We start from the raw sequence: 24,614 nt of genomic DNA on the forward strand, positions 1-24,614 counted from the left end.
CGAGGCTGTACGTCATGTATAGATATTAACTAAAATGGCTAACGATCTTCAGAACACGTACGGAAATTCTCGTGAACCGTGTCGTGAGGTTTCAAGGTGTCCTCTAAACAATTCGTTGTTGTTGTTAAAACACAATGTAATTTACAGGCGGCCAAAGCATCACTGAAGTGCCTAGACAGAAACAACTATGATAAACTGAAGTGCCAGCTGACTTTCGATGCTTACAAGCTCTGCAAAAGAGATTGGGTGAGGAATAGAAAGGTTTAATTAGCAAATTTTATGTACACAGTACTACAGACATCTCTAAAAATTTAAAATTTCTGCCAGTAAACTCTGCACTAGCTGTGACTGTCACTAAATTACTCTTGTAGTTACTGATTACAGAATAAGTAGTTAGTCAAACTGTGATTTAATTAAAGCTAATTGTGCCGCATGCACAAGGCAGTCATCTGGTGTATTTGTTCGTTCTGTTTCTCTCAAATGGCTTCAGTCTGAGATTTTTCATCTTGCACAGCATTGTGTTTAGTGGTGGTATCCTACACAAAATCTCTCAAGTATTTGTTTGGGCATCAATATTGTTTGAATTAAGAATCAGGTGTATGGACTGTTATACAATTTATACCTACCTACAGTGTCAGAATAAGTTTGCGATATTTAATTAATTAGATTGCTTTTTGTTTAGTTGAGTATGTGTAGTACTAAGTCAAATGTAAATTAAACACTTTAGTAGTGAATTAATTGACACAAACTGACTAATTTTAAAACCTTTATATATTCTAGTAAGTTGTCATACAATATCAGGCAATTTTAGATATGCTTCTAGTTAGACTTGCAACAATATGTAGGCACAGTTTGACTCCAAAAAGTATGAAGAGGCAACATAATTACAGACGTCAAGAGGAAGTTGAGGGATTGAGTTAAGATATTGATGACGTCATTTCCTCTAGTTGTTTCTTTGTGCAAGATATTATTTGGCTAGAGATATTGTTAAGTTGGTTTGGATCTACATTTTACATATATAGTAAGGTTGATGTGGCAATGCATAATTGTAAATGTCATATTGGCAAGGGGTATGGTAGTCTAGGACTTTACATATTTTAAATTACTTGAATAAATTACCATTGAGAAAAGGATCGTGTTGATTGGTTTGTGGTATCATCTGTCTGCTAGTTAGGGAAGAGTCGGAGAGACATAGATTTATTGATTCTGTTGCAATGTGTCATACAGCATGTGCAGTGTCTAAATTGTTATGTGAAAGTTTTATCAGTCAGTCTACAAGGTGGTCAATGCAACTCAGTTTGTAAATACAATATACATGGGTATAAAATTATTTGTGTGTGAAGTCATTAGTTTAAACACTACAGTGGAATATTATTGTTGAAACATGACAGAATGCAGCAAGAGCTGAGAAGAGAAGGCAAGGACTACCACCATTGACAGTGGAAGAATTTAGACAGAAATATCCTGCAGTCAAATACGTTATAAACAAAGAGACAAAACCATAAATTGGTCATATACATGTACTCTCAATTCAGTTCTATGGATTGTATATTTTCTTTGATATTAACAGCTTTCTTTCTCTCCTTATGTGCTTTTGATAAAATAGAGTAAGTAGTGAAAGTATTTATTTCTCAAATTTGCTCTTTGTCATTTTGTGTTTTCTAATTTCAGTGACATTGAATACATGACAAGCTACGACTCATGAGCAAATGAGATGGATTGTTCAACAAAAAATCAAAAAGCAGTTCCAACTTATAATCTAGGATAGTTGGTGTGCAAGAATAATAAATTGCTTGATAACCTGTTTACAAACAGTCAGCCTTGTCACCTTTGAGTTTGTTAAGTTACATGCTCATTGGTTATCAATTATCGATCAGTATACACAGGGGATGAGAGCCTTCCTTTGAGATGGATAATCTTCAAAAAGATGTTGATACCTTAAATGAGAAAGTTTAATTATGCTATACACACAGCAGTTGTTTCTGGAAGAGATAATGCAGCAAGGTTTCATACCACTGATGGTTATGTCTTGCACGAGGTATAAAGGTAGCCATTGTGAAAAGTAGCCAGACAAGACCTGCAAGTGACCAAGTAGCAATGGTCCTGCAACAGCAACAACACACTTCTATATCCACTGATAAATCACCATAGCCTGTAAATTGTCTATGCTTGATATTTAGGTAATTACCCGAGGCCCGGATACTTGACAATGTAGTAATATGTTTGAAATTTGTGCACAGAAGCCAAAATTTTACTTTCCCAAGGTTGGATTTCTTACATTTATGAAATCAAACTCATGCATGTAGGATATTGCACAGATGATAGACAGTTAATAGATTGTGATTTGTTCATGCACAATATTCAATGTACAGTACTACATTGATTCTTCTCGTTCTCTTTGTGGCTCCATGCCAACAAAGACAGTACAGAGATAGTACAATTCTTTTGTTCTGCCTGACGTCAGTCGTTAGTACTTTCATACTATCGTGCTCACTGCACTTGTATAAAATCACAACAGCATTGTGTTTGTGAATTATGCAACTGCAGCTCTATTTTTTAGTTTGATCAACCAGCCAGTTTCATCATAACTAAATATAATCAAACACTACATACAACCTACACTGCAGTCTACACTGCAGTCTACACTAGGTATTTCACTGTTATTGGCAACATGGATAACAGAGATATGCACGCTTAGCATTCACCTCTGGACAAGACAAACCAGCAAAATAAAACACTTGTAACAATGACATTTATTGTTTCATTCAAGTTCTATGTGCCAAGAAGTATCGATTCAAGTAATATGTGGTTACCAGTAGTCTTTAGTCAAAGTTGAACATACACTGTAAAGTTTTAGTGCATGGCATGCCAGAAACTTACCATCCAAGCCATTCCAAAAGTTCTCCAAAGTAGTTCGGACATGAGATATACTCAAACAATCCTCCTCTTGGAATGGAATAGCTGGAGCCACCTAATTTACATGACAACAAGAATTTGAGATTTATGGACAAGTTATAATCCAACACAGCAAGACTCGTACCTCTGTTACGTAGACTTCTCAACTTCAGGTCAGCATGCTTGTTAATGACATATCCGATAATATACAGAACAATTCCAATGATAAAACGTGGATCGCTGCAGATAACTAAGTTAATTCTGGCTGCTTTCAACAATGCAATCCTGAGTAGATCTCACTAATAGTAATTGTCATCATATACTGCAGTGCCAGTCCAGTCTCCATTAGTACCAGGATAGAGTAGGTTTGGTAACACGGTACCTAATGCAATCCTAGTCAGCATCATGCACATACATTTAGAAACAAACAGAAGTACTAACTGAAGTAACTCAAATGCTTACCCCACTGGCACACTCCTGCTGCTGTATCGCATAATCCATGGATGAATTAATGCTCTACATACAGAAGCAAATTTCTAATGACAGCCGAGAAATTAAGAGTCTTACCAAATTACAATCGGCCCAGTAGTTTGTAATTTAAACAAGAAGTTGCCAACTTTTTGCAATCATAAACTTGCCCAGTTAGTTTGCAATCATAAACAAGGAGTTGTCACCTTTTGTCAAAACAACTAATTTCCTCAAAAATATAATTGTAGGACCACGCTCTTTCTAACAGCACATCCACTCAAATGGTTGTTCCTTGACCAACTTAAAATGTTGCAGTTTTATTAACACAGACAGCAATAATTTGAAATACAAATTGACTGTAGCTCAAATTGATTTAGGTGCTACATGTACAACTGAAGAGGATCGATGCTAAGATGTCTGCTGCATATATGCATACAGGTGCATATTTTCTTTCAAATTGCACTGATGTGAATAAGTTTGAGCTTTAAACTGCCAATTGATTACCTATAAATACAATATAATAAAGTACCTGTGCACATAATGGAGCAGCCACAAAGTCAGGAATACATAATTGCAATACCCTTTCGATCTTGAACTGCCAACAAGAAAAAATACCTTCAAATAGATTATACAAAATGTTTAAAGTGCTAGCAATCTACTATCTTTCACAACTCAGAGTGTTCACCAAAGTAAAGGTGAAAAGTGCAGAGAAGTCGGATATTGTGTGAGCTATTCGTTGAGGTATTAGTGGCCCCCAGCCACTGTCTTCTTTCTGGTGTCGTCCATAAGGTGCAGGTTTCTTAAGTTGGCTCAGTAACGTTACAACGGCTAATACAAACCCAGCAATAACTAGACTGTACTGAGTCCAAATGTGAACTGCATCATTTGAGAATCTCCATGGTAGCCACTGCAAAGTCAGACAAAATAGAGTAAAACGACAGACATGAGCACCAACACAACAACGCAACACACCTGAAACAGAGGTGCTGAAGTAGAGTTGACCATAATCCAGAGCCCAGAGCCAGTCCAGAGCCTCGTACCTCCCGACCGCTTAACGATCGAAGCGAATAGACCTTTTCTGTGGTCGTGGATACTACCGACGTCATCGCGTCTCTGGGAACATCTGGGTGCTAGCTATAGAGCACTGCTACTTTGATGTCTTGGCGCATGAGTCTATAGCCAAAGCAACAATTTTTCTTTTCGAACTCTAAGTGAGTCACAGAGCGTTCATCTTACTAATATTATCTAGGTAGTAGTCTAGTGTCTGTCCACGAGAACGATGATACGAAGACACTCACATAAGCGATGGCAGACGTTGCTCGACTTAATTAAGCCCAGTTCACAGTACGACGCTGACGCCGACGTTGACGCTGAGGCTGACGCTATGTAGAATAGAAATGAATCCTATTCCAGAGTCAGTGTCAGCGTCAACATCAAAGGATGCCGTCTGCGTCAAAGCGGTGTCTTTGATGTTGACGCTCAGCTGAGCGACGGCGTCAATACTGTGAACCAGGCTCTAGTTAAACATTACTAGTTTGTTTTTCTAGAAATAATTGACACAGCTAATTGACACAGGTACAGTACAGGTATTATTATATAAAGAGAGAGGCTCACATTGATCATACTAATGTTCTCTAGTCCTTACTAGTAAGTGACTTGTTTCCAACTTGCAAATTATGTAATTATTACGCCAGCTCAACAGCGCGTATAGCAACGTTAGTGCACTATCGATTCGAAAGCCGCGATATAATAATTATTTCTTTATTTATCTATTTATTTAGATGACGTCTTGACTATCAACGACAACACAAAATTTATTTATGGCAAAATCATTACGACAAAATTGGCAACACATTGATAAGAAGTGGTGTCTTTGATTGTCAACCGCAGGAATCTAGATATACTCCATGCTTTTCACAATGGCCTTCCCGACGTTTGCAGCTAATTAGTACAGTTACGCGAAGTAGGTGTCTCAGACAATGCCTATTAAGATTAATTAATGAATTTGCTCACGAGTTGATCAGAATCTGATGTCACATCGTCTTCTCCTACTCTCCATGCATCCACGCGACCCACGCAGTTGTAAAATTAGGCAAGTGACTCTAGTCGATCAGCTGCAAATCATGCTTTGCCAACTTTAATTTCTTGTGAAAATATCTAGACGGCGTACTTGTTTGTTACATCATTAATTCGTATATCAGCTGCACCCCCTATCCCGGGCCACATCTCACATCGAGGTCGTTGCATTTACCGTAACACCATGGAATAGGTGACAATATTTGACAACTTGCTTTTCATCATGTGATTAGTCTAGTGTGCACATCCGCCACTTGCGCATTACACTGAACTGCACTTCCTCTACCGCAAACGACCGTGATCACTTTTCTGCTTGACGTTGTTGCAAGTGCCACTGATTTACGACCGAAAGATGAAGAAAACCGAAGCGATTGAATTGATTTGTACAGTTCCAAACCGAAGATTGTCAGTCGTCAGTGCAAGTCTTGTGGCACTACTGGCTGTGACTTCTTTGCCCACTATTTTCTACATTTGGGATCCACCAGCAAAGCAGGTAGAACGATCGACTGACGACGTCGTCAACATTGTAAGTATAAGCAGTCACGCACCCTAGAATTATTTTTCCTAATTGCATGCAGTTGAAAACTTTGACCTAAACTTTTTGTTGGCTAAAAGACTGGACTAAGCGCAGATATCTGCATTTAACTATTTTGATCGATCTTCGTTTCTACTGATTGTCCTTTGTTTCAGTCCGGTTCCGATTCTTGCGACAATGGCCAACGTGTTAATTGGACCAGCCTAGTCGGATCGATGTGTGCCAACTACCTCGAATGGCAAAAGGGCGAAAATAAATCTGCACACTACAGCAGGAAAATCTCAACACTCAAGTGTAATTTTGATGATACCGAAAAGAACCTGCAAGATATTCTGAGTTTACTGCTCTCAGGCGTACCAGATCTAGAGTGTCAAAAACAAGCTACGCCCATTCTTTGTCATTACCTATATAGAGACTGTGATGTCGAGCTTTTGCGTCCAACGACAGAAGACTGTCTGAAAGTAAAACATGGCGCTTGTCAAAACGAGTGGAATCTTGCAGCAATCTACCTTCCTAGATCCGCCTCATTGTCAGCTTGCATTGGAATTCCAGACTGCTCAGCAGACTTCGACAATAGCTCGACTGCAAACCACACAACATCATTCTCAGGCTCGACAAACTTGACTAATCACAATGGTTAGCTAAGCCAAACACATAAAGTAAATTAATTATAAATTATTGTCTAATAATCAAAAAGTGCGTTGTCTAGTCACGCATATCTCTAGATACACAGTCATGCAGTAATAACTAACTAGCAACATTTTAGTCTAGACAGTATAACATGCAGCTGTATCTCTTCACAACAGCTAAGAACAGTAATTCTTACTAGTTAGAGAGATAAAAAGTCGCAAATCCATATACACACTAAACACCTAGCAAATGCTCACTAAGCTATATACAACAGTGTTTAAAGTCATATAGCTATTACCGTAGATTTTGTAGAATTCTTGCGATCAATATCGAGTTGTGTGGTGGTGCATAGAGTGACTGCTACTGTAGCCACATTGACGTCAATTTTTCTTGCACAGAATCTATTGCATCTGGCTCGACGTCGTCAAAAGGAAACGGTACCGTGGACTGCACACCGCCACTAGTAGAAATTGAGCTCAATGACTTGGACTACCCTTTGGGCTGTTCACCCGCATGTTTGGAGAAGAACTGGAGCAGTAAACCTGAACTGGCAGTCATGGAAGTGATGCTCTACTTGACTGGTATCGTCAGTTTCTTTTGTGTTGTGGTCACGTTCGTAACGTGGGCAAACGTAGCAGAACTGTGAGAACTTTGGACAATTCAAAAAGACTTTATTGATGTCTGAAAATGCATCTTGTTGTTCTCTAGTCGTCAATTTCCGCAAAACACATTGCTGTTTCTTGTCATTGCGTACGCCATTGCAAGTAAGAAATCGCACTACTGACACCTCTGAGTTGGGGTGAAGTGGCAGATTTATTACCTAATAAATTACTAACCAATACTTTGTGTGATTTAAGTGTTTGGATTTGCTCTCCCATTGCTTGTTGGCCGTCGCAATGCTTATTGTAATCACAAAGATATGTTGTCTGTATGGCATGATCCTTCAACTATATGCAGAATGCAAGGTACGAAGTGATGAAAATGAGTATACATACATATATATATATATATATATATATATATATATATATATATATATATATATATATGAAGTGGTAGCAGTTGAAGTGGTGAAAGTCACACGGTGGTTGGGGATAGTTTGAAATAGTGTGATGTGGGGTGTTGCACGCGTGTGTGCGTGTACGTGTGTGCGTTGTGTGTGTGTGTGTGTGTGTGTGTGTGTGTGTGTGTGTGTGTGTGTGTGTGTGTGTGTGTGTGTGTGTGTGTGTGTGGCGCGCGCTCGTTGCTTGTGCATGTACGTGTTCCCGCCTACGTTCAAGCAACGTGTACTACATCTAATGCTGTTACAGGCTTTTTGGTCCACGTTGGCTTAACGTCAGCTCTCGTCTGGTGGCTTTGCTCGATATTCAATGTGTTTGTATCGATCTATGTCATATCACCGGTCAATCCCATCCGACGGTACTCCAAGACAGTCTTAGTTATAGAAACAGTAACATCAGTAGCACTGCCCGTAGGACTTGCTGCTGCAGTGCTAGGAGTAGAAGGCAGATACGCCACATTCAGCGTCCAAATTATCACGTGCGGTCCACCAAGCGTCAAATTGATGTACTACACAATGGCCTTGCCTCTGCAGTTGATTGTGTTTGTTGGTGTTGTGATGACGTTACTGATTATGTTGCGATTGAGAAAAGTAAGTACTCCCTAAGCATGAAACTCCAGTAATATTTATTGTTCACCGTTTGTGATCTGCTTTCTACTAAACTGTGTCCATCTCTGCATTGTGTAGGTTCAAGATGCTAACAAACATTCTACAGTAACATCCATGACTGTTTCACCTTCCAGTCAAACAACAATCCAAAATCGCTTTCTAATGATTGTCGTGTTCTTTCCTTTGTGTTTGGGCGTTATTATGAGTACTATTGTCGTATACGAGAAGCTGTCTGAGGACGCCGTGGCAAGCTTCGTCGACTACGTGGTTTGTGTCGGCAGTAAAACAGCTCGTGCGTGTGAAAAACCAAACTATGGCTCCATCATCACGAGTATTCTTGACTTGATTATGTTTAACATATTCAGCCTGGTGCTGCTTGCGTACGTGCTGGTACCTACAATGGCACGCAAGTTCTGGATAAGGCGTCTAAGAAACGTTCGTAATCGGTTGGCTACTCTGCTGAGTAAAGAAAGCCAAACGGGAAGTGTTGAAACGGAAAGTGGAAAGCCTGAACTCACACTAACTGGCTACGCCAATCGTGTCACGGACCCGTACACAGAAGTTACGATTGCAACACCAACTGTTACGTAAATCATGGAGAAAATCAACGAAAACTTCATTACACTCCTCGCAAATTCTGCGTGAGTAGCTATAGCATTGTAATAGTACTCAACTATATTTCATTGCCGTAATACGAAATTAACGCCTATCTTCGGGTGTTAGATATTTTGTTTGCTGATAAACTATAAGGAGTAAAGGAGTATGATTACAGAGACAGACAACTAACTAGCATTGTATTAGCAAATACCAATGACTTAATTAGTTACTTTAGCTAACAGGGCCAGGAACTTAGAGTAGTAAATTAGTAATAAATCATTGTGGAAGAGAAAAATAAATATAAATCAACTGAATTGAAATGGTTGAGATCAGCCATCTACAGCTCTGTTACGTTAATTAATTAAGTAACAGTGAGTATACAACGTACAACTCATAGTCTAGTATCAGTTAATTAAACAGTACACAGCTTCTGCGTATCATGCCGTATATATCATCTAGTGAATTTCAAATAGTCAAACCACACAGTTGTCTAGGTGTTGTGGTTGTCAAAGAGACTATCAACTAGGGCAGCTGTCCGCTGATGGTCAAAAGCAATAGCTTCCTGTCGAACATCTCGACCTCTGCTGCTTTTCATTTCCATATCTGCTCCTGCCTCTACCAACGTCTTCACAACAGGACCGAAACCGCACCTTGCAGCGAGATGACATGCCGTGTCACCACCAATTGCACGAGCGTTTATGAGTCGAGTAGCTCCTGTGTCTAGGAGTAACTTGACGATGTCAAGATGACCACTAGAACTCGCTTCATGAAGAAGTGTTCGTCCAGCACAATCCATATCATCTACAGAAACTCCACGAGCTAAAAGCTGTCTACACCAGTCAATACGTCCCTGTCTGATGGCCTCACGCAAATAGTCAGACACGTCGTTATTCTGACTTTTACGTCTGTTCACACCGGCTACTTTGATTAACAGCATGCCTGCGTCTTTGATATCAGAATCTCCAAGCGACACCGTACGACAGTCTCGATAAGCAGACATGCTCTGTATACAGATCAATCTCAAGGCAACAGCAAGCCCGGATTATTGTTTTAATTGTCAAAACAGAAGCCAGATGTCTTTCCGGAAGAACAAAATGGCAGCAGATCAATTTCCATCTGATGGAGATTGATCATCTCCCAAATTTCAAATATCCGACAGCTGAGCACTCTAGAGAACCGTCTAGACTCGATTAGCCAGTGACCACATATGCAGAAGTATGGGAATAATTGTGCTTGCATGGCTAACATGCACTAGCGTGCTTTCCCACGGTTGAGAGCTATGACCTTACCCAAACACTCGTTTACGCTACTGATGCTTGTGCCTAGGATCACGACCATGAATTGAGCAGAAATCATAACTTTCAGATATATAAATACTGTACATGTATAGCTAGTTAATTCTGCATGGGGTCTTCATTAAGTTAATAATTCCGAATTGATAATTTAGACAGAGTGAATTAATATTTCTTCGTTCCAACCAGGAAGACAGTTACTGCAACTATGCAAGTCTGCTATACAATGAAACATATGTTATGCATGTGTTCACAGTGACTGCTTGGAACTCCAAGGATAGATATCTTCGAATTATATTTGTGTGTTCCGTGAATTCTACGCACTAGTCACAGAAATATATATCACTATTGCAGAAATAATCGGTTAAACACGTCTGAGCCAGAAGATTACAGCAACGTACAGACATCACTGCAAATTTCTTTAGTAACTTCTGACTTCTTGCAGTTTCCAACAATATATAGTAGCAAGTTCAAGCTTTGTGATCATGGTATATATATATATATATATATATATATATATATATATATATATATATATATACAGCAGGAGTCCAACAAGGCGATCCACTGGGACCACTGCTGTTCTCCTTAGTCGTCCTAGAACTAATGGATGAAGTTGGAGAAGTGCCTGGCTTAGACCTAAATTTGTGGTACCTTGACGATGGTACTTTTGCTGGCACACGGAAATCTGTCTCAAAGTTAATAAACTTCATCATAGAGAAAGGTCCTTCCCTGGGCCTTCATGTCAATTTATCAAAGTGTGAAGTGTTTTGGCCTTCAGGAGATCGAACACATCCAGAATTTCCACCAGAAGTACACCGGTTGTCAGATGGAATGGAATTGCTTGGTTCTCCTGTGTTTGGTTCATCGGATTTCTTCACTAATTGTTTCAAGAAGCGAGTCGATCAAGTAGCAAATACCCAATCTCATCTCTCTGATCTTGAAAATCCACAAGTGGAACTTCAGTTGTTGAGAAGTTGCCTGTCCATATGTAAAATCAACCATTTGCTACGATCTGTGAGACCTGGGGTTGCTACGAGCACATTGTCTATTTTCGATGAAGGGTTACGCCGATCTCTCAGCCGTATCACAAGATCTTCAATTTCTGACTTTGCATGGTCACAAGCAGTATTGCCAATTGGAAAAGGAGGTATGGGTATCCGGGAGGCCTTATCTACTTCACCTTCCGCTTTTCTTGGCAGCTGTAACTCAAATCGAAAGTTAGTTAATTGCTTACTGAAACGTAACCATCCTTCTCTTCTCACTTTGATCAAACCCTTGCCTGGAGAAGACGAAGCACGAGGAATCGTGCATAACCTACTTTCAAGAAAGGATTCACCTTCATTAGATTTGGTGACAGCTACACAACATCAGATTCAAATTCAACTAGATGACATCTCATTTTCCAACCTACTCAATTCAGTGAGTCTCAGAGATAGGGCTCGCTTGAAGACATTATCATCTCCTCATACTGGTGCATGGTTGCGGGCAACTCCAAACCGTAACTTAGGCCTCACCATGTCACCCCATGAGTTTGTTGTAGCAGCAAGATACTGGTTGGGTCTACCTGTGTTTCCGTTCCCACCAAACAGCATCAGATGTATATGTGGTCATCCACTTGACCCATATGGAGATCATCTTGTTGGGTGTGGTCATGGTCCACATCGTCTGAATCGACATAATGCTTTAAGTGAGTCTATTTGGCAATCACTCCTCATTGATTCCAAACAAGTTGTGAAAGAACAGAGAAGCTCGGGTCAATCCAAATGCCGCCCAGGTGATGTCTTCCATCCGAATTTCTTGAATGGACGGCCTGGATATTTTGACATCACTGTAAGAAACACGTTGCAACCATCTTACATTGCTCGAGTTGCTGAAACATCAGGAGTTGTTGCAGAAGCAGCAGAAATGGGCAAGGATGATCGTCACCATGCAAGAGTATCTTTGACTGGTGGTACATTTTATCCGTTGGTAGTTGAAACACTTGGCCTTTGGTCACCAGACAGTCTAGAGACTTTGAAGTCTATATCCTCAAAAGTATGTGCTGTGTTAGCTGTTCCCTTCTGGAAGGCTTTAAAGAATTTGCTAGAGCAGCTTTCTGTTAGATTATGGATTTATAACGCTAGAATGATATCTAGCCGCATACTTGCGGAAGTAGCTGAAGTCCTTAGTTGGGACTTCCCTGTATGTGAGTAGATGTGTAAGAAATAAATATATATATATATATATATAAAAATATATATATATATATATATATATATATATATATATATATATATATATATTTCATCAAGGTAACTACAGATCTACTCTTGTACGTCTAGGAATGGCGTCACAATATCATTAGTGTTCAGTCATATATTATTTTCTAAGGTTGCCTCAAGTGAAAAGCAGCGAGAAAAATGTACAGTTGATTGTTTGCTTGTACGTTGGCTTTGTATAAACGTATATATATATATATATATATATATATATATATATATATATATATATATATATATACATATATATATATATATATATAGCTAGGGGAGGTGTGGCAAGCTACTAAACAGGATGCCGCTAGAGTTATGTGGCCACAAGCTTGAAACTTTGGATTAGTCAGATTTCTAACACCTAGCACTCCTTACAGTCGTCTGCAATCAGAGTACGCAGTGATAGTCTATCCAGATTTGGGCTCACTTGTCACAATCACGTGTCATTTCGTTGGGAGAGCTAGTCTAGAGATATTAAACAGGTGCGTTTATGCTTTATGGAGAAGGCGGTGTCTTCCAATAGTAAAAATGTGCGGCCTCGCCGCAAATCCTCAATGGTCACCAGACCGACCAGCTTAGACAAAGGTACTAACGAAACAAACACGAAAGGTCGAAAAAGAAAATCACCTTACAGAACCTCACCGGTTTTTGGGCTGCCTTGTCTGAACCAGGCGGTTCTGAATGACTTTTCCGAATTCAAGGAAGAGCTACAGAGTCTCTCCAAGGGCAGGGAAGATCGCTGTACACGTACCACTTTTTGAAGCAGTACAGCGGACTAGCATAGCCATGTGCCCTGCACCAGCAAGAGGCATACTGTATATCTTAGCATCAATGAAAACTTTTCAAAATTTATATTTGGCGTAAGAAACGTTCACAATAACTGATGTTCTCAGTATATCTATATAAGGCCTTGCGGAAACTTGAAATCAGTAGATCCTGATTATATATATATATATATATATATCACATGCTGTATGGGCCACTTTGATATGGCAATTTAAACGTACATCAACGTACAATGTACCTGAGATGACTATTATAACAGCCAGCTAGATAAATGAGGAAAGTCATTCCACATTTCTTTGAAGACAATAGTTGAGTTCCTACCACTAGAATTGTAGAGAAGGGGAGGTTGTTTCAGATTTCAAAAAACTGTATCCATACCAGTTCTAGACACGTACAGTACATGCATATATTTGTTATCATATTTCAGGAGATACAGAATGCTCTGGGTGAGTGTGCTGAGAAAGGAAAGAAAGAGAAAAAAAAAGAAAAAAGAAAGAAAGCTAGTCAACTCTACTGTATTTCTTAAGTTAAGTCATTATAAATCCACGTACATAAAGAAACACCAAACCGTAACTTTGAAAATACTACAATAACTTTCTGCAAGGACATGTTTGTACTTGCACTCACAACGCATGTTCACTTTGTGCTACACAAATTGCTATCATATGTTCAGAACACAGCTGCAATTTCTCAACAAAGCAAATGTGTAAATGACTTACATAATGACATGTATTCTTATTTCATAAAATGTGTACAACTTAGAACAAAACCAAACAAAGATTACAGAACAATTCATTTACTAATAAGAAATTTCTATGCAAGCAAACAAAGTGATTGATGTCCACACTCACCATCACTGACCCAAATTTGCATTAAAGCAAACCAAGTGTGCTCACAATCCAATTTTCAAGCAGTCAGTGTTAAAATTGTCTCCTCGATGACTTGCTGCCAGACTAAGCATGCTCTTCTTCTTCTCAAATGATTGTGATGAATCCAGCTCATAAGCAGTGCACAAATTAAAGAGCACCGATTCTTGAAGACTCTTTGCTGGGTTACGCCACACCAGCTCTTCCAAAACAGTAACTGCCTGTTAGACAAATACATTATAGTCTACATTACACCAAGCTTATATAGAAACCATACCTCTTTTACTCTTCCTTGATATACCAAGCATGCAGCAAGGTTGTTAACAGCCTGCAATGTAAATCTGGATTAACGATAACTACATTGTTGTTGAAAGGAAACAAATTTACTTCCTCCCTTGGTCTCATCAGTGAGTAGCATGATAGATGTAATTTACATGCATGTGTACCAAAAAAATTAGATTCTTTTTAGATCAGTTCAAGTATTCTGAGACTACTTTGCTGTTAAGATTCGTTACACATAAACCACAATTACTTATAAAGTTATGAAGTTTACTGAAGCATCCAGTACCAGCAAGAAAACCATTTCTATTACAGTAGCAATATTATGAATCAGAAAAATAAAATAGCATACTATACAAAGTCTGCTACATCATCAACAGGCACCTTTCAATTTCTACAAGCACAAGGCACTGGAGAAAACCTGTAATATTTTGTAATAAATCCACTTCAGGCCACAGTCAATCCCAGTACTTCTGCATGTACAAGACATTACCTTCCTTCCTCAGCTTATTACTGTAGCTAATTAATTAAAAACATAGAATGTCATCTGCATGCGTTACAAATCACAAAGTATGTGATCTAATCTCCAAATTAATATTTATTTTTCCAAAAAGTAGAGTCCCATTGACAAAACTAAGAATACACATCTTACAACTGCATTTTCAGGTTGAAGTAGCAATACTTCCTGGAAGAATTGTTGGCCTTCTTTGTACTTTGCCAAGGCAACTTGAACCATGCCCCTACAATAATTAAATCATGAATAAGAATGCCCGATATCTAATCATAATGTAGTGCATCTAACAAATTCATCTTGACCATAGCTTCATTTTCTTGGCCACATGTTGCCTCTACCTCACGAAATGTGGAACAAGCAGCTGCAATGTTTCCTAGCTGACAAAAAGAAATACACTGGCAAACACTACAACCTATTCAATAGCATGGAGGTCAATTTACCTGCAAATGCACTCGTCCAATGCCATTGAGAAGATCAAGTTTGTGGTCAGGATCCATTTCCAACAAAGACTCAAACACAGATACTGCCAAGTGGTAGTCCTACATATACAAATAAAACAAGTTAGTATAATTCTTGTACTGTCTAGCTAAACAGATCTCATGTCACCAAATTTTTAATCTCATTCTCATGTTAATTAAACAACTCATATAATAATCTTGTCAAAATTGGCATTGTTGGTATTACCAAAATATCTTAAAATAGACACCATTTTACATGAGGTCAAATTTCACAGTCTTCACAATGTACCTAACCTACACCATATAAAGATGTATGATATCACAAATATCCAGCGTACAATATCTAGAAGCTCTAGTAGTCCAAAAAAGACCTACTCTCAGCAATGTGGTAAAAACGCACATAATGAGTGGTAAAAATGCACATGATCAGTCATGACTAGTAACCTTGCAGTAACAACAGAACCTTCCTTCTAAAACAAACATAAACATTGCACCATCCTACTCAAAAATAATCTTGTTATTATGCATATGAGTAGCATACCACAACATATGAAGTGGTAGAAATAATGATGTAACAAAATGGGAGCTTTTTCTGAAAGTGTAAGCAGTTTGTTGTACATACCCATCGCACTGTCATTAGACAATACTTATTGTCCACGTTCCTCTTATTGTTGATTCATACTAACTCATGCTTTAACATCAGAAAAACAGTAGTTTTATATAGGCACTTCATGACACCATATTAAATAACTTAGAACTTCATTTGCAACTTTCAGTACAGTAGTACATGAGTGGTGTGTCACTGTGGCCTTGCATCAAGAGAACTAGCCCACCATAGATACAGCAACAATAAATAGACTGACTGTTTTCTCCTCCGACTGCACCTACTGTTCACAACACTATGTACCAGCTTGGACAATCATTTTATAGTCAATTTCAGCTGCCAAATGGTCCAAATTACCTGAATTTCTTTAAAATGATGACAGCTGAGTCAAAGATATTATTATATGGTACGAGTGACTGTGGAATTGCAACTAACTGCAAGTACCACCTTTCTAAGTGCAGATGAACTACACAAACAATACACTTATTCATAGAAACTACAAGAATGTCAAGGTTCAGTGTCATCTTACAGAACTGGCATACTTGGCAACACCATGACTGCAGTAGAACCTATCTAATACTCACATTCTAATACTAATGTGGCTCTCATACGTCAGTATTTCAGACTAAATCAATTAGAATACTGTAATGCACTATGAACAGACTAAAAGTGCAATTCATTATACCTTCAATCCCACCAGGCAGTTTCCGATAGCATACATAACTTGAACAGAACGTGCCTTCCATAATTTCAGTGATTCTACAAAAATAACAACAGTGACCCACATGTGTGTCAATTCCTAATGTACACTATATCCCACAACTCTGCTGTGAGTGATTTCTGTACTTGCAGCTAGTAGCTGCCGTATGTCCAAGTTGATTAATTAATTGAAGTAGTTTCCTTTTATTATCCCTTCTGTATGCAATAATTCCCTCTTCTGTGTTACATTACCTATCTCCCCTCACACCCTCCCTCTTTCTTCCTCCCTCTTCCTTCCTCCATCCTTCTTCTCCCTATTTTCCCTCTCTTCCTTCTCCCTCCCTCCCTCCCTCCCTCCCTCTCTCCCTCCCTCCCTCCTCTCCCTAAAGACAAAACTAGATGCTTTGAGCTTCTCCTAACACAAAACTATCCTAAATCCACTAAAAACATGCAACTATATGCCCTAGCAGCACTTTAATTAATTAAGTGGTATTTATTTTAGTGGTCATGGCAACTAAATTCACAGATAGCAACTATTATAATCAAATAGTTAGTTGCATGTAGATAGTTCATGCACTAATTAATAACTGTTTAGACACAAACGGGATAGCTGCGCTTACTAAATTCTGGAAATGCACCATGAAAGACTTTACATGAAGAAAGCTAAAATGCTCTCCAGGCGCTCCCCCGGATATATCAGTCAAAACTATTTACATCTTCCCTCATTCTCAAACATAGTCCTTCCTCCATTGTAGGATTTTCACTAATCGTCTATATCGTGTTTGTGGTTTTTATGTTCAGACCTGACCTGGGGTTTCTCTGTGTGTTCAGACCTGACTGGGGTTTGTTGTGCAGCTTCTTCTGATGCCTGTTGATGATCACTATTATTTTCTTGAGGATCTCTCTGCTTCTCCACCAATTCAGGGTTTAATCAAAGGTCATGACGATCGCATCTTAAAGTACCCCCTGATTCAGTCACCACATGGTATGATCTTGGCTGCATCTCTCTATCCACTGTCACAGGTACATTCCATTCTCCGCCTATCTGATCATGCACCAAAACCCGAGTTCCTGGTTCCAAGTCTGGTAAGGATTGCACTCCATGTATTCTGTTATATTCTGCTGCCTGCTTTGCTTTGCTACCCCTGTCTTTCTCTCTTACTAAAGACTTATCCACCAACTGTGAAATCAATTGACCAGGACAACACCTGCAGTGGCTTCATGTTCTGTAGCTCTATATGCTAACAACTGCAAATGTGGATCTTCTCCTGCATGCCACGTCTTCTTTCTTAATCCAAGTTTTGACAGTCCCCACAGTCTTTTCCGTCAGTCCAATTCCTTGTGGATGTCTACGAGATGATGTTACATGCATAAACTGGTAAGTACTGCTGAAGTTCTTAAAGTTCCACCAACTGTGGTCCGCTATCTGTGACCAGTACATTTGGAATCCCAAATTGTGAAAAAATACTCTTCAGTGCCATTACAATATCCGTTGATTTAGTTCCAGTGAGCTGTATAACTTCTGAATACCTCAAGTAGTAATAGTCAACCACTACTAGAAAATGCATCTTTTCCACTTCGAATAAATCCACACCCAATTTTTTCCAAGGTCTTCCTGGCATTGGAGTACTACAGAGTGGCTCTTTCCTCTGCTCACTTGCAAATCTTGCACACGTCATACAGTTGGAAACTGTTAACTCTAACTGGCTGCTATTAATTTGTGGCCATCATATTGACTGTCATGCTGGTTTTTTGGTCTTTCCTATTCCCAAATGCCCATCATTAAGCATCGCCTTTTTCATAGACTTGGCAATAACTATCTGATGTCCTCTCAACACTAAACTGTCAACCACAGTCAATACATCCTTATGGCTCCATAACGGACCAATAGAAGCAGCAACCTGAGTAACACAATTCGGCCATCCTGGATTGACAACCCTGATCTTGCATCTCTAAATCTTGACGAGTTTTCTCCTTGATTCTCAGTAGACTATCTCTTGATGCCGGTAACGTGTCTCTTATTCCCTCAACATGTTCCTCAACAGCCTTTTATCAACTCATCCACCATGCTGTCTACATTAGAAAAACTTTGTGGTCGTCTAGACAATGCATCAGCTACTTGCAACTCTCTCCCAGAAACATAGGCAACTTAAAAGTTAAATTTCATCATTCGCATATTAAAATGTTGAGTCTGCGGAGGACTTTGGTCTAAGTCTTGCTTGTTCAAAATAGTGACTAAAGGCTTATGGTCTGTTTCAATGGTGAAATGGTTCGTCTCGACCCAACAGAAATGATTCAAATCGGTCACATCCCCACACCAAAGCCAATGCTTCCTTTTCAAGTTGTGAAAAACGTTTTTCTTGATCTGTCAACGTTCTTGATGCATACATAACCGGTGCTTTTCTTCCATCTGATTGAATTTGCAGCAATGCAGCACCCACAGCATGCGATGAGACATCGGCCAAGACGATTGTTTTAGCTTCAGTACCATAAAATGCTAAAACTGGTGCTTAAACAACCATTTGCTTCAAATCTGACAAACAGTTTTCATGCTCAACTGTCCAGGTCCAATCTGTATCCTTAAGGAGCAGGTTTCTTAGTGGACCTACTTTGTGAGCAAACTCAGGCACAACTTGGCCAAATAACTAAACATCACCAAAATGGCGCATAATTGAGCTTTATCTGTCAAACTCTCTAGTGAAATTACTGCACTACTCTTGCCTGGATCAGCCTTCAAACCTTCGTTACACAAAACGTGACCAAAAATGACTTCTTTTGAAGCTGGCATTTGCTTATGTTCAATTTCAATCCATTGGCCTTACATTTCTCTAAAACCTGACTCAGTCGTTGATCAAGCTTCTCTTCATTCACACCCCATACCACGATCTCATCAATAAACAATCACAACCTTCTATCCCTGCCAAGGTATGCCTTATCACTCTCTGAACATTTCAGGACCAGAGGTAATGCCAAATGGCAATTGCAGACATCGGAAACGTCCAAATGGTGTAATAAACGTCGTTAGTAATGAGCTGCTTTCATTTGAAGGAATCTGCCAAAATCCTGATTCAGCATCGAGAGAGTTGTAAAACACTTAGCACCTGGCATCTTAGCAAAAGTTTCGTCTGCCACAGGAATTTGGAATCGTTCACGTCTTATAGACTTGGTGAGCTCACTGAAGTCAATACACACTCTTATATGATCGTTCTTCTTGAGAACTGGCACCATGAGTGCAACCCAATCTGACGGTTCAACCATTCTTGAATAATTCCCATCTTCTGCATTCTCTCTAATTCAATTTTGGCACCAACAGAAGCTTTACGCGTCGAGAAGAAAAAACTGAATACGGAAAAGTGCCTTCTTTCAATTGAATTTAATAGACATGATCTTTTAGAAGTCCTGGAGAACAAACACAGTAGAATAATCTTTCAGAACTGAGTCCTTTCCAATCTGATTATCATTTCTATCTACTTCAGCAACTTGTTTGATCAATCCTAGTTTTGACATGCATTCAGTCCCAGTATTGATGAAGCTGTTGCTGGCACAACCTAAAATTGTGATTGGTGAGTTGTTCTCCACCTGACACAAAGCATTGTCCATCTACTGGCAGTGTTTGGATAACCCATATGGCATTAATCTAATTTTAGCTGGTTCCAGTACTGGTTTAGCTGTCAGTCTACAATAAACACTCCAAGGCAGGACATCAACCTGAGCTCCCGTTTCAAGTTTATAATTCATTATGATTCCGTTAGTTCTCAAAGGCATACACCACACATTAGACTTTGAGCCACCTAGAGCACTAACAAACATTTCAGCAAGCTGTTCTTCATGCGTGATGATTTCCTGTACTCGTGCCTCTATCCTTGCACTTACTTGCAAAATGCCCGCGTAGTCCACACTGTAAACAATTTCTTGTGAAGACAGGACATGTTCTCTCTAGATGATTCCTTCTACACTTAGGACAATCTCAGATGAATTGCCGGTCTATTGTTCTTTTACTTGTTTTCCTAACTCCATCTAGGTCGCTTGTCTTACTGGTAGATCCACTTTCCAATGCCTTCAACTGAAACTGAGACAACCCTGATGCCTTGCATATCGCCACTGCTTTCTCTAACGTCAAGTCCATCTCTCTCAACAATTGTTCTCTCAATCTGACTCCAGAATCCCACACACTAACCTGTCTTTTACCGATGACTTACTGATAGCTCCGAATTCACAAGTCTTCTCTAATGTACATAACTCGGTAACATACTGGTCAATTGTCTCACCTTGCATCTGGTTTCTCATATATGTCACATTAAGTTTTGGAATGAAGTATTTTCAAACTTCTTTAAAATGTCTTCAAGCTTGTCTTTACTTTCCTCCGTGCCAACAACAAAATACTGTAAATGTCCAAAGCCTCCGGGCCGATTGAGTATACAAAACCAACGTTTCCACAGAACCAGCTTGACATTTCAATCCTAAAGCTACTAGATAAATTTCAAACTGCTGCATTCACTTCTTCCACGCCATTGTCAAATTCTATTTCCCGTCAACGATTGATGCTCTGGAGGATTCAGACGCTCCATTTCCTGGTACCATGTAATTTATTCAAGTATAGCAATTCAGAACACAAAACAATACAAGAATTAAGCTTAACAACAACTAGAAATACAATATGACGTCTGTTCTCTGGCAGCAAGTATTCTCGCCGGCCCCTCCCCCCTAAGTATATCAGTCAAAACTAATAAAGGCTATTTACCCGAGTTCCATATATTACAGTTAGCAACAAACAACAAAGCAAAATCTGAACTTAGAGGGCTGCCTAACTATGTGCTTTAGTTCACTACAACATCTAAATCTGTATATACTATCAATGACCTCACCACCTCTCTGTTCTTCATGTGACATCTGAATGCGACTACCATCTTCAGCAAGACCAGACGCAAGGTTTGATTCAATCTACACGACATTAAAACCTTACAATACAACGGACCAAATAGCAGTCGAGCAAAGACAAACAGACAATTATACATTAACAGATGAGCATGCAGCCAAATGAAGAAACACAAATAGAGCATAAACAAACAAATAAAAATCAATAACCAAGAACATCGGTGCACTAAAGAATACAGCCAGACAACGGGCAAAAAAACTGAGCAAACAATAATACCATCTGAGAAACATGTAGAAGTTTATAAAGTTTATCAAGAGACTCATTATAGCTTCCCAAATATTGTGGTAGTTCAGCATAAAGTAGTCGAAGTGAAAATGGAACCAGACTTCCTCCTACAAATATCCATAATAAACAGTGCAATAAGAGAATAGAAATTTGACAGCAAGAGAAACCCTGGTGTTCAGGATAGATGTCAGCATGAAAATCAAAGTACAGATCAGGCCGATCAAAATCTCCAAATGAGTCCAACTCTGTCTGAGCAACACTATATAGATGCAGCTTGACTAGCAGAGCTATACGACACATCCACACCTAATATGTAAACAAACAGCAGTGAATGTGAGCAATAGAAAGACCATTTAGCAATTTATAATACTAAAAATGCACCTGTAAAGTCTTGTGTGTATGCAAAGCTCCTGGTTGGCCTCTACTCCCAAGCCCCTGTCCATTAGCAGAAAGGAATTTTCCTGCCAAGTCAAGAGCTGATCTGAAACAGCCATTAGTCTAGAAGAAATCCACAATTACTTATGATATCAATACTCATATCTTACAGAGCTCACCACTAAAGTGCGAAAACCTCTTGGATCAGGAACTACACTGTCTGCTGTCATCATTGGCTTTCTCACATCTTGGTCAAGTCCATAGCGTTTAAGAAGTTCTGTAACTGGATCAGGCTAAATGGCAATGACAACTGTGAGCACTAATAATAAAATAGTTGACAAAATCAAAGACATGGATATACTGCACACATACAAACAATAAACAGAAAAAAACACAAAACAAACAAACAAACAGAAAACAAATAAACAAAACAAACAGAAAACAAATAAACAAAACAAACAGAAAACAAATAAACAAAACAAACAGAAAACAAATAAACAAAACAAACAGAAAACAAATAAACAAAACAAACAGAAAACAAATAAGCAAACAAACAGAAAACAAATAAACAAACAAGCAGAAAACAAATTCGAATTTCAATAGAATCTAAGACAATGTACAGTTGAACTAGTAGCTAGATATTTTTCTGATGCTACGACCATGTTTAAAATCTATGTATTGACAAACAGATGAACAAACAAACAAAGAAACACATTGACAAACAAACAAATAAATGTGTACTGTGTAGCAAGCAACAAAGTCTTTCCAAATTATAAATATTCATACAAACAAGTTAACACATCAGATCATTAATACTGTTTAACAAATATACAGTAAAATGCCACTTAGTCAAACTCCACTTATGTTGACATGTGAGTTGTTTGAGCACCTCAAAGGTCATGCGACCACCACACAGCTACAAACTACTACACAAAATAGCAGATACTCGGCTAGTAGTAATTTACCATATAAAAACCACACCAAGGAATCAAGCGATTGCTGATATGCTACGGTGAGGAAGCTTCAAACATCATTGTGTTAGAGTTGCTGATCTCAAAACCATTGTCAAAAACTCACTTGTATTGAATTATTCCCAACCCATGCAGTGTGTTTAGATAAGTAGCACTCCACTGTAAATGGTAATTTACAAAGTATCAAAACAATCTCATGTTCAAAGAATGACTGCCTCTCAAGAGTAACTTACCAATGGACCTTCAATGCTCAATCCTGGCAAAGTTAGAACCTGATGATCTAAAATGACTCCTGTTTTTCTTGCATTTAGCAACTGACGAGTGTGTTCAGATGGTAACCACGCTATGTGCATTCTTTCGGGTTCCAGGTCTGGAGTTGGTGGTACACTGGTCAAAGATGTGGTTGGACTGAACAGTGAAGAAGTGGTTGATTCTGCAGTCTTGATTTCATCCTGTTTGCTTATCTTAGATGTAAAAGAGCAAACTTTGTGTGCTAGAGAAGAGAGTGGACTATCAATGTTCTCAATGACACCAGAAAATACCTCCTCCATCCTGTCTTTTTCATTGGGTTCAACAACCAGCTCCATTTGTTCAACCATCTCATGTGTAAAAACTACTACCTGTTCTGTTTTGCACGAAGAATGATCAGCATAGTGGTCATCTACTATTTCTAACGATGATTTTAAAGATAAACTTCTACTTAAAACTGGAGAAGGCTTAGGAGATGGTGAAGTCTTAGAGTCCTTTGAAATGCTATCTTTTACTGTCTCATTTACAATACCATCGTCCTCAGTGATACCATCCTCACGGTTACAATCATCAACAATATCCTCTAAACTTGGTTCTGAGCGAAGAAGACTGGTAGTGACGTCAACTTTCTTAACAAGAAGCTGCTCATCCATGTCTAAAGGCACAGCCTCTCTGACACTGTCTGGCATTGTTAGAGAGCTCTGACAGGCTGATTGATTTGTGGAGGGAAATATTGCACCAAAAATATTGTCCATAAACTGAGGGTTTCGTTTTAACCAATATTCAAACTCCTACAACAATCAATCAAAGAACAAATTTCTCACTTCCAATAAAATGCAGCTACATATATTACAGCTACAGCAAAAAATATTAACTACTTGCCAGTGTTGTCTTCAGTCTTCAGAAATAGATTATTATATTATATTATATTATATTACATTATATTATATTATATTACATTACACTATTATATTTCTTTTGCACCTGAACAAAGATACAGTTCCCTCTGGAGAGGGCATAACGAGACAAAATAAGGAAGAAAGAAATAATGAACAACCAGAATCAACAACAGAAAATGAAGTTTTCCACAGATTCATTGCCCAAATTCCATTCCTATTTAGAAGCTATTCTAAGAATAATAACATATCATCTATCTTATCACACTATAACTAGAATACGGTATTTCTTATTTGAGGCAACACAAATGTATATACAACATACACCAGTACAAAACC

The 24,614-nt window shown here is 38.7% G+C and overlaps 5 protein-coding genes and 1 long non-coding RNA gene across 10 annotated transcripts in view; 3 read left to right on the forward strand and 3 right to left on the reverse strand.

Moving 5' to 3' along the window:
* The first annotated feature begins 29 nt into the window (after positions 1-29).
* Positions 30-1,818, forward strand: LOC134183838 (uncharacterized). Its single transcript, XR_009970594.1, has 4 exons — positions 30-88; positions 148-246; positions 1,392-1,607; positions 1,672-1,818. It is a non-coding gene; the product is annotated as an uncharacterized LOC134183838 (long non-coding RNA).
* LOC134183836 (3-oxo-5-alpha-steroid 4-dehydrogenase 1-like) lies at positions 1,797-4,431 on the reverse strand. The gene is made up of 9 exons (XM_062651402.1): positions 4,336-4,431; positions 4,049-4,270; positions 3,893-3,978; positions 3,358-3,411; positions 3,196-3,288; positions 3,041-3,135; positions 2,881-2,971; positions 2,014-2,103; positions 1,797-1,937 (listed from the first exon to the last, which is right to left on the reverse strand). The coding sequence occupies exons 1-9, from the start codon at positions 4,366-4,368 to the stop codon at positions 1,874-1,876; spliced, it is 828 nt and encodes a 275-aa protein (XP_062507386.1). The 5' UTR covers positions 4,369-4,431; the 3' UTR covers positions 1,797-1,873.
* A 117-nt stretch (positions 4,432-4,548) lies between these two features.
* Positions 4,549-9,184, forward strand: LOC134183840 (frizzled and smoothened-like protein H). 3 transcript variants are annotated; one of them, XM_062651409.1, is made up of 9 exons: positions 4,549-4,574; positions 5,673-5,965; positions 6,130-6,610; positions 7,003-7,246; positions 7,313-7,368; positions 7,462-7,569; positions 7,915-8,023; positions 8,080-8,255; positions 8,352-8,502. In XM_062651409.1, the coding sequence occupies exons 2-9, from the start codon at positions 5,792-5,794 to the stop codon at positions 8,363-8,365; spliced, it is 1,362 nt and encodes a 453-aa protein (XP_062507393.1). In that variant the 5' UTR covers positions 4,549-4,574; positions 5,673-5,791; the 3' UTR covers positions 8,366-8,502. The 3 variants fall into 3 exon arrangements, with proteins under 3 accessions (XP_062507393.1, XP_062507391.1, XP_062507392.1); XM_062651407.1 differs by having other exon boundaries at positions 7,915-8,255; positions 8,352-9,184; XM_062651408.1 differs by lacking the exon at positions 7,462-7,569 and having other exon boundaries at positions 7,915-8,255; positions 8,352-9,184.
* Positions 6,430-24,614, reverse strand: part of LOC134183839 (trafficking protein particle complex subunit 12-like) — a 26,585-nt gene continuing 8,400 nt past the window's right edge. Inside the window, exons 5-17 of one of the 3 annotated variants that reach the window (XM_062651404.1) lie at positions 23,364-24,170; positions 22,339-22,452; positions 22,166-22,282; positions 21,952-22,090; positions 21,776-21,891; positions 21,489-21,564; positions 16,610-16,683; positions 15,303-15,401; positions 15,151-15,239; positions 15,001-15,088; positions 14,347-14,397; positions 14,055-14,290; positions 6,430-6,556 (exon numbers count right to left, since the gene is read on the reverse strand). In XM_062651404.1, the coding sequence (XP_062507388.1) occupies positions 14,096-14,290; positions 14,347-14,397; positions 15,001-15,088; positions 15,151-15,239; positions 15,303-15,401; positions 16,610-16,683; positions 21,489-21,564; positions 21,776-21,891; positions 21,952-22,090; positions 22,166-22,282; positions 22,339-22,452; positions 23,364-24,170 (1,965 nt within the window). In that variant the 3' untranslated portion in view covers positions 6,430-6,556; positions 14,055-14,095. Of the gene's footprint in view, positions 6,557-13,916; positions 14,291-14,346; positions 14,398-15,000; positions 15,089-15,150; positions 15,240-15,302; positions 15,402-16,609; positions 16,684-21,488; positions 21,565-21,775; positions 21,892-21,951; positions 22,091-22,165; positions 22,283-22,338; positions 22,453-23,363; positions 24,171-24,614 lie in introns of those variants that run through there. The other 2 variants (XM_062651405.1, XM_062651403.1) reach the window with 2 other exon arrangements.
* Positions 9,303-9,894, reverse strand: LOC134183841 (osteoclast-stimulating factor 1-like). The gene has a single exon (XM_062651410.1). It carries the CDS (start codon positions 9,868-9,870, stop codon positions 9,361-9,363), a length of 510 nt encoding a protein of 169 aa, XP_062507394.1. The 5' UTR covers positions 9,871-9,894; the 3' UTR covers positions 9,303-9,360.
* On the forward strand, positions 10,765-12,358 carry LOC134183583 (uncharacterized). The gene has a single exon (XM_062651165.1). It carries the CDS (start codon positions 10,769-10,771, stop codon positions 12,356-12,358), a length of 1,590 nt encoding a protein of 529 aa, XP_062507149.1. The 5' UTR covers positions 10,765-10,768.

Source organism: Corticium candelabrum, chromosome 8, assembly GCF_963422355.1.
Source record: "Corticium candelabrum chromosome 8, ooCorCand1.1, whole genome shotgun sequence".
NCBI lineage: Eukaryota > Metazoa > Porifera > Homoscleromorpha > Homosclerophorida > Plakinidae > Corticium > Corticium candelabrum.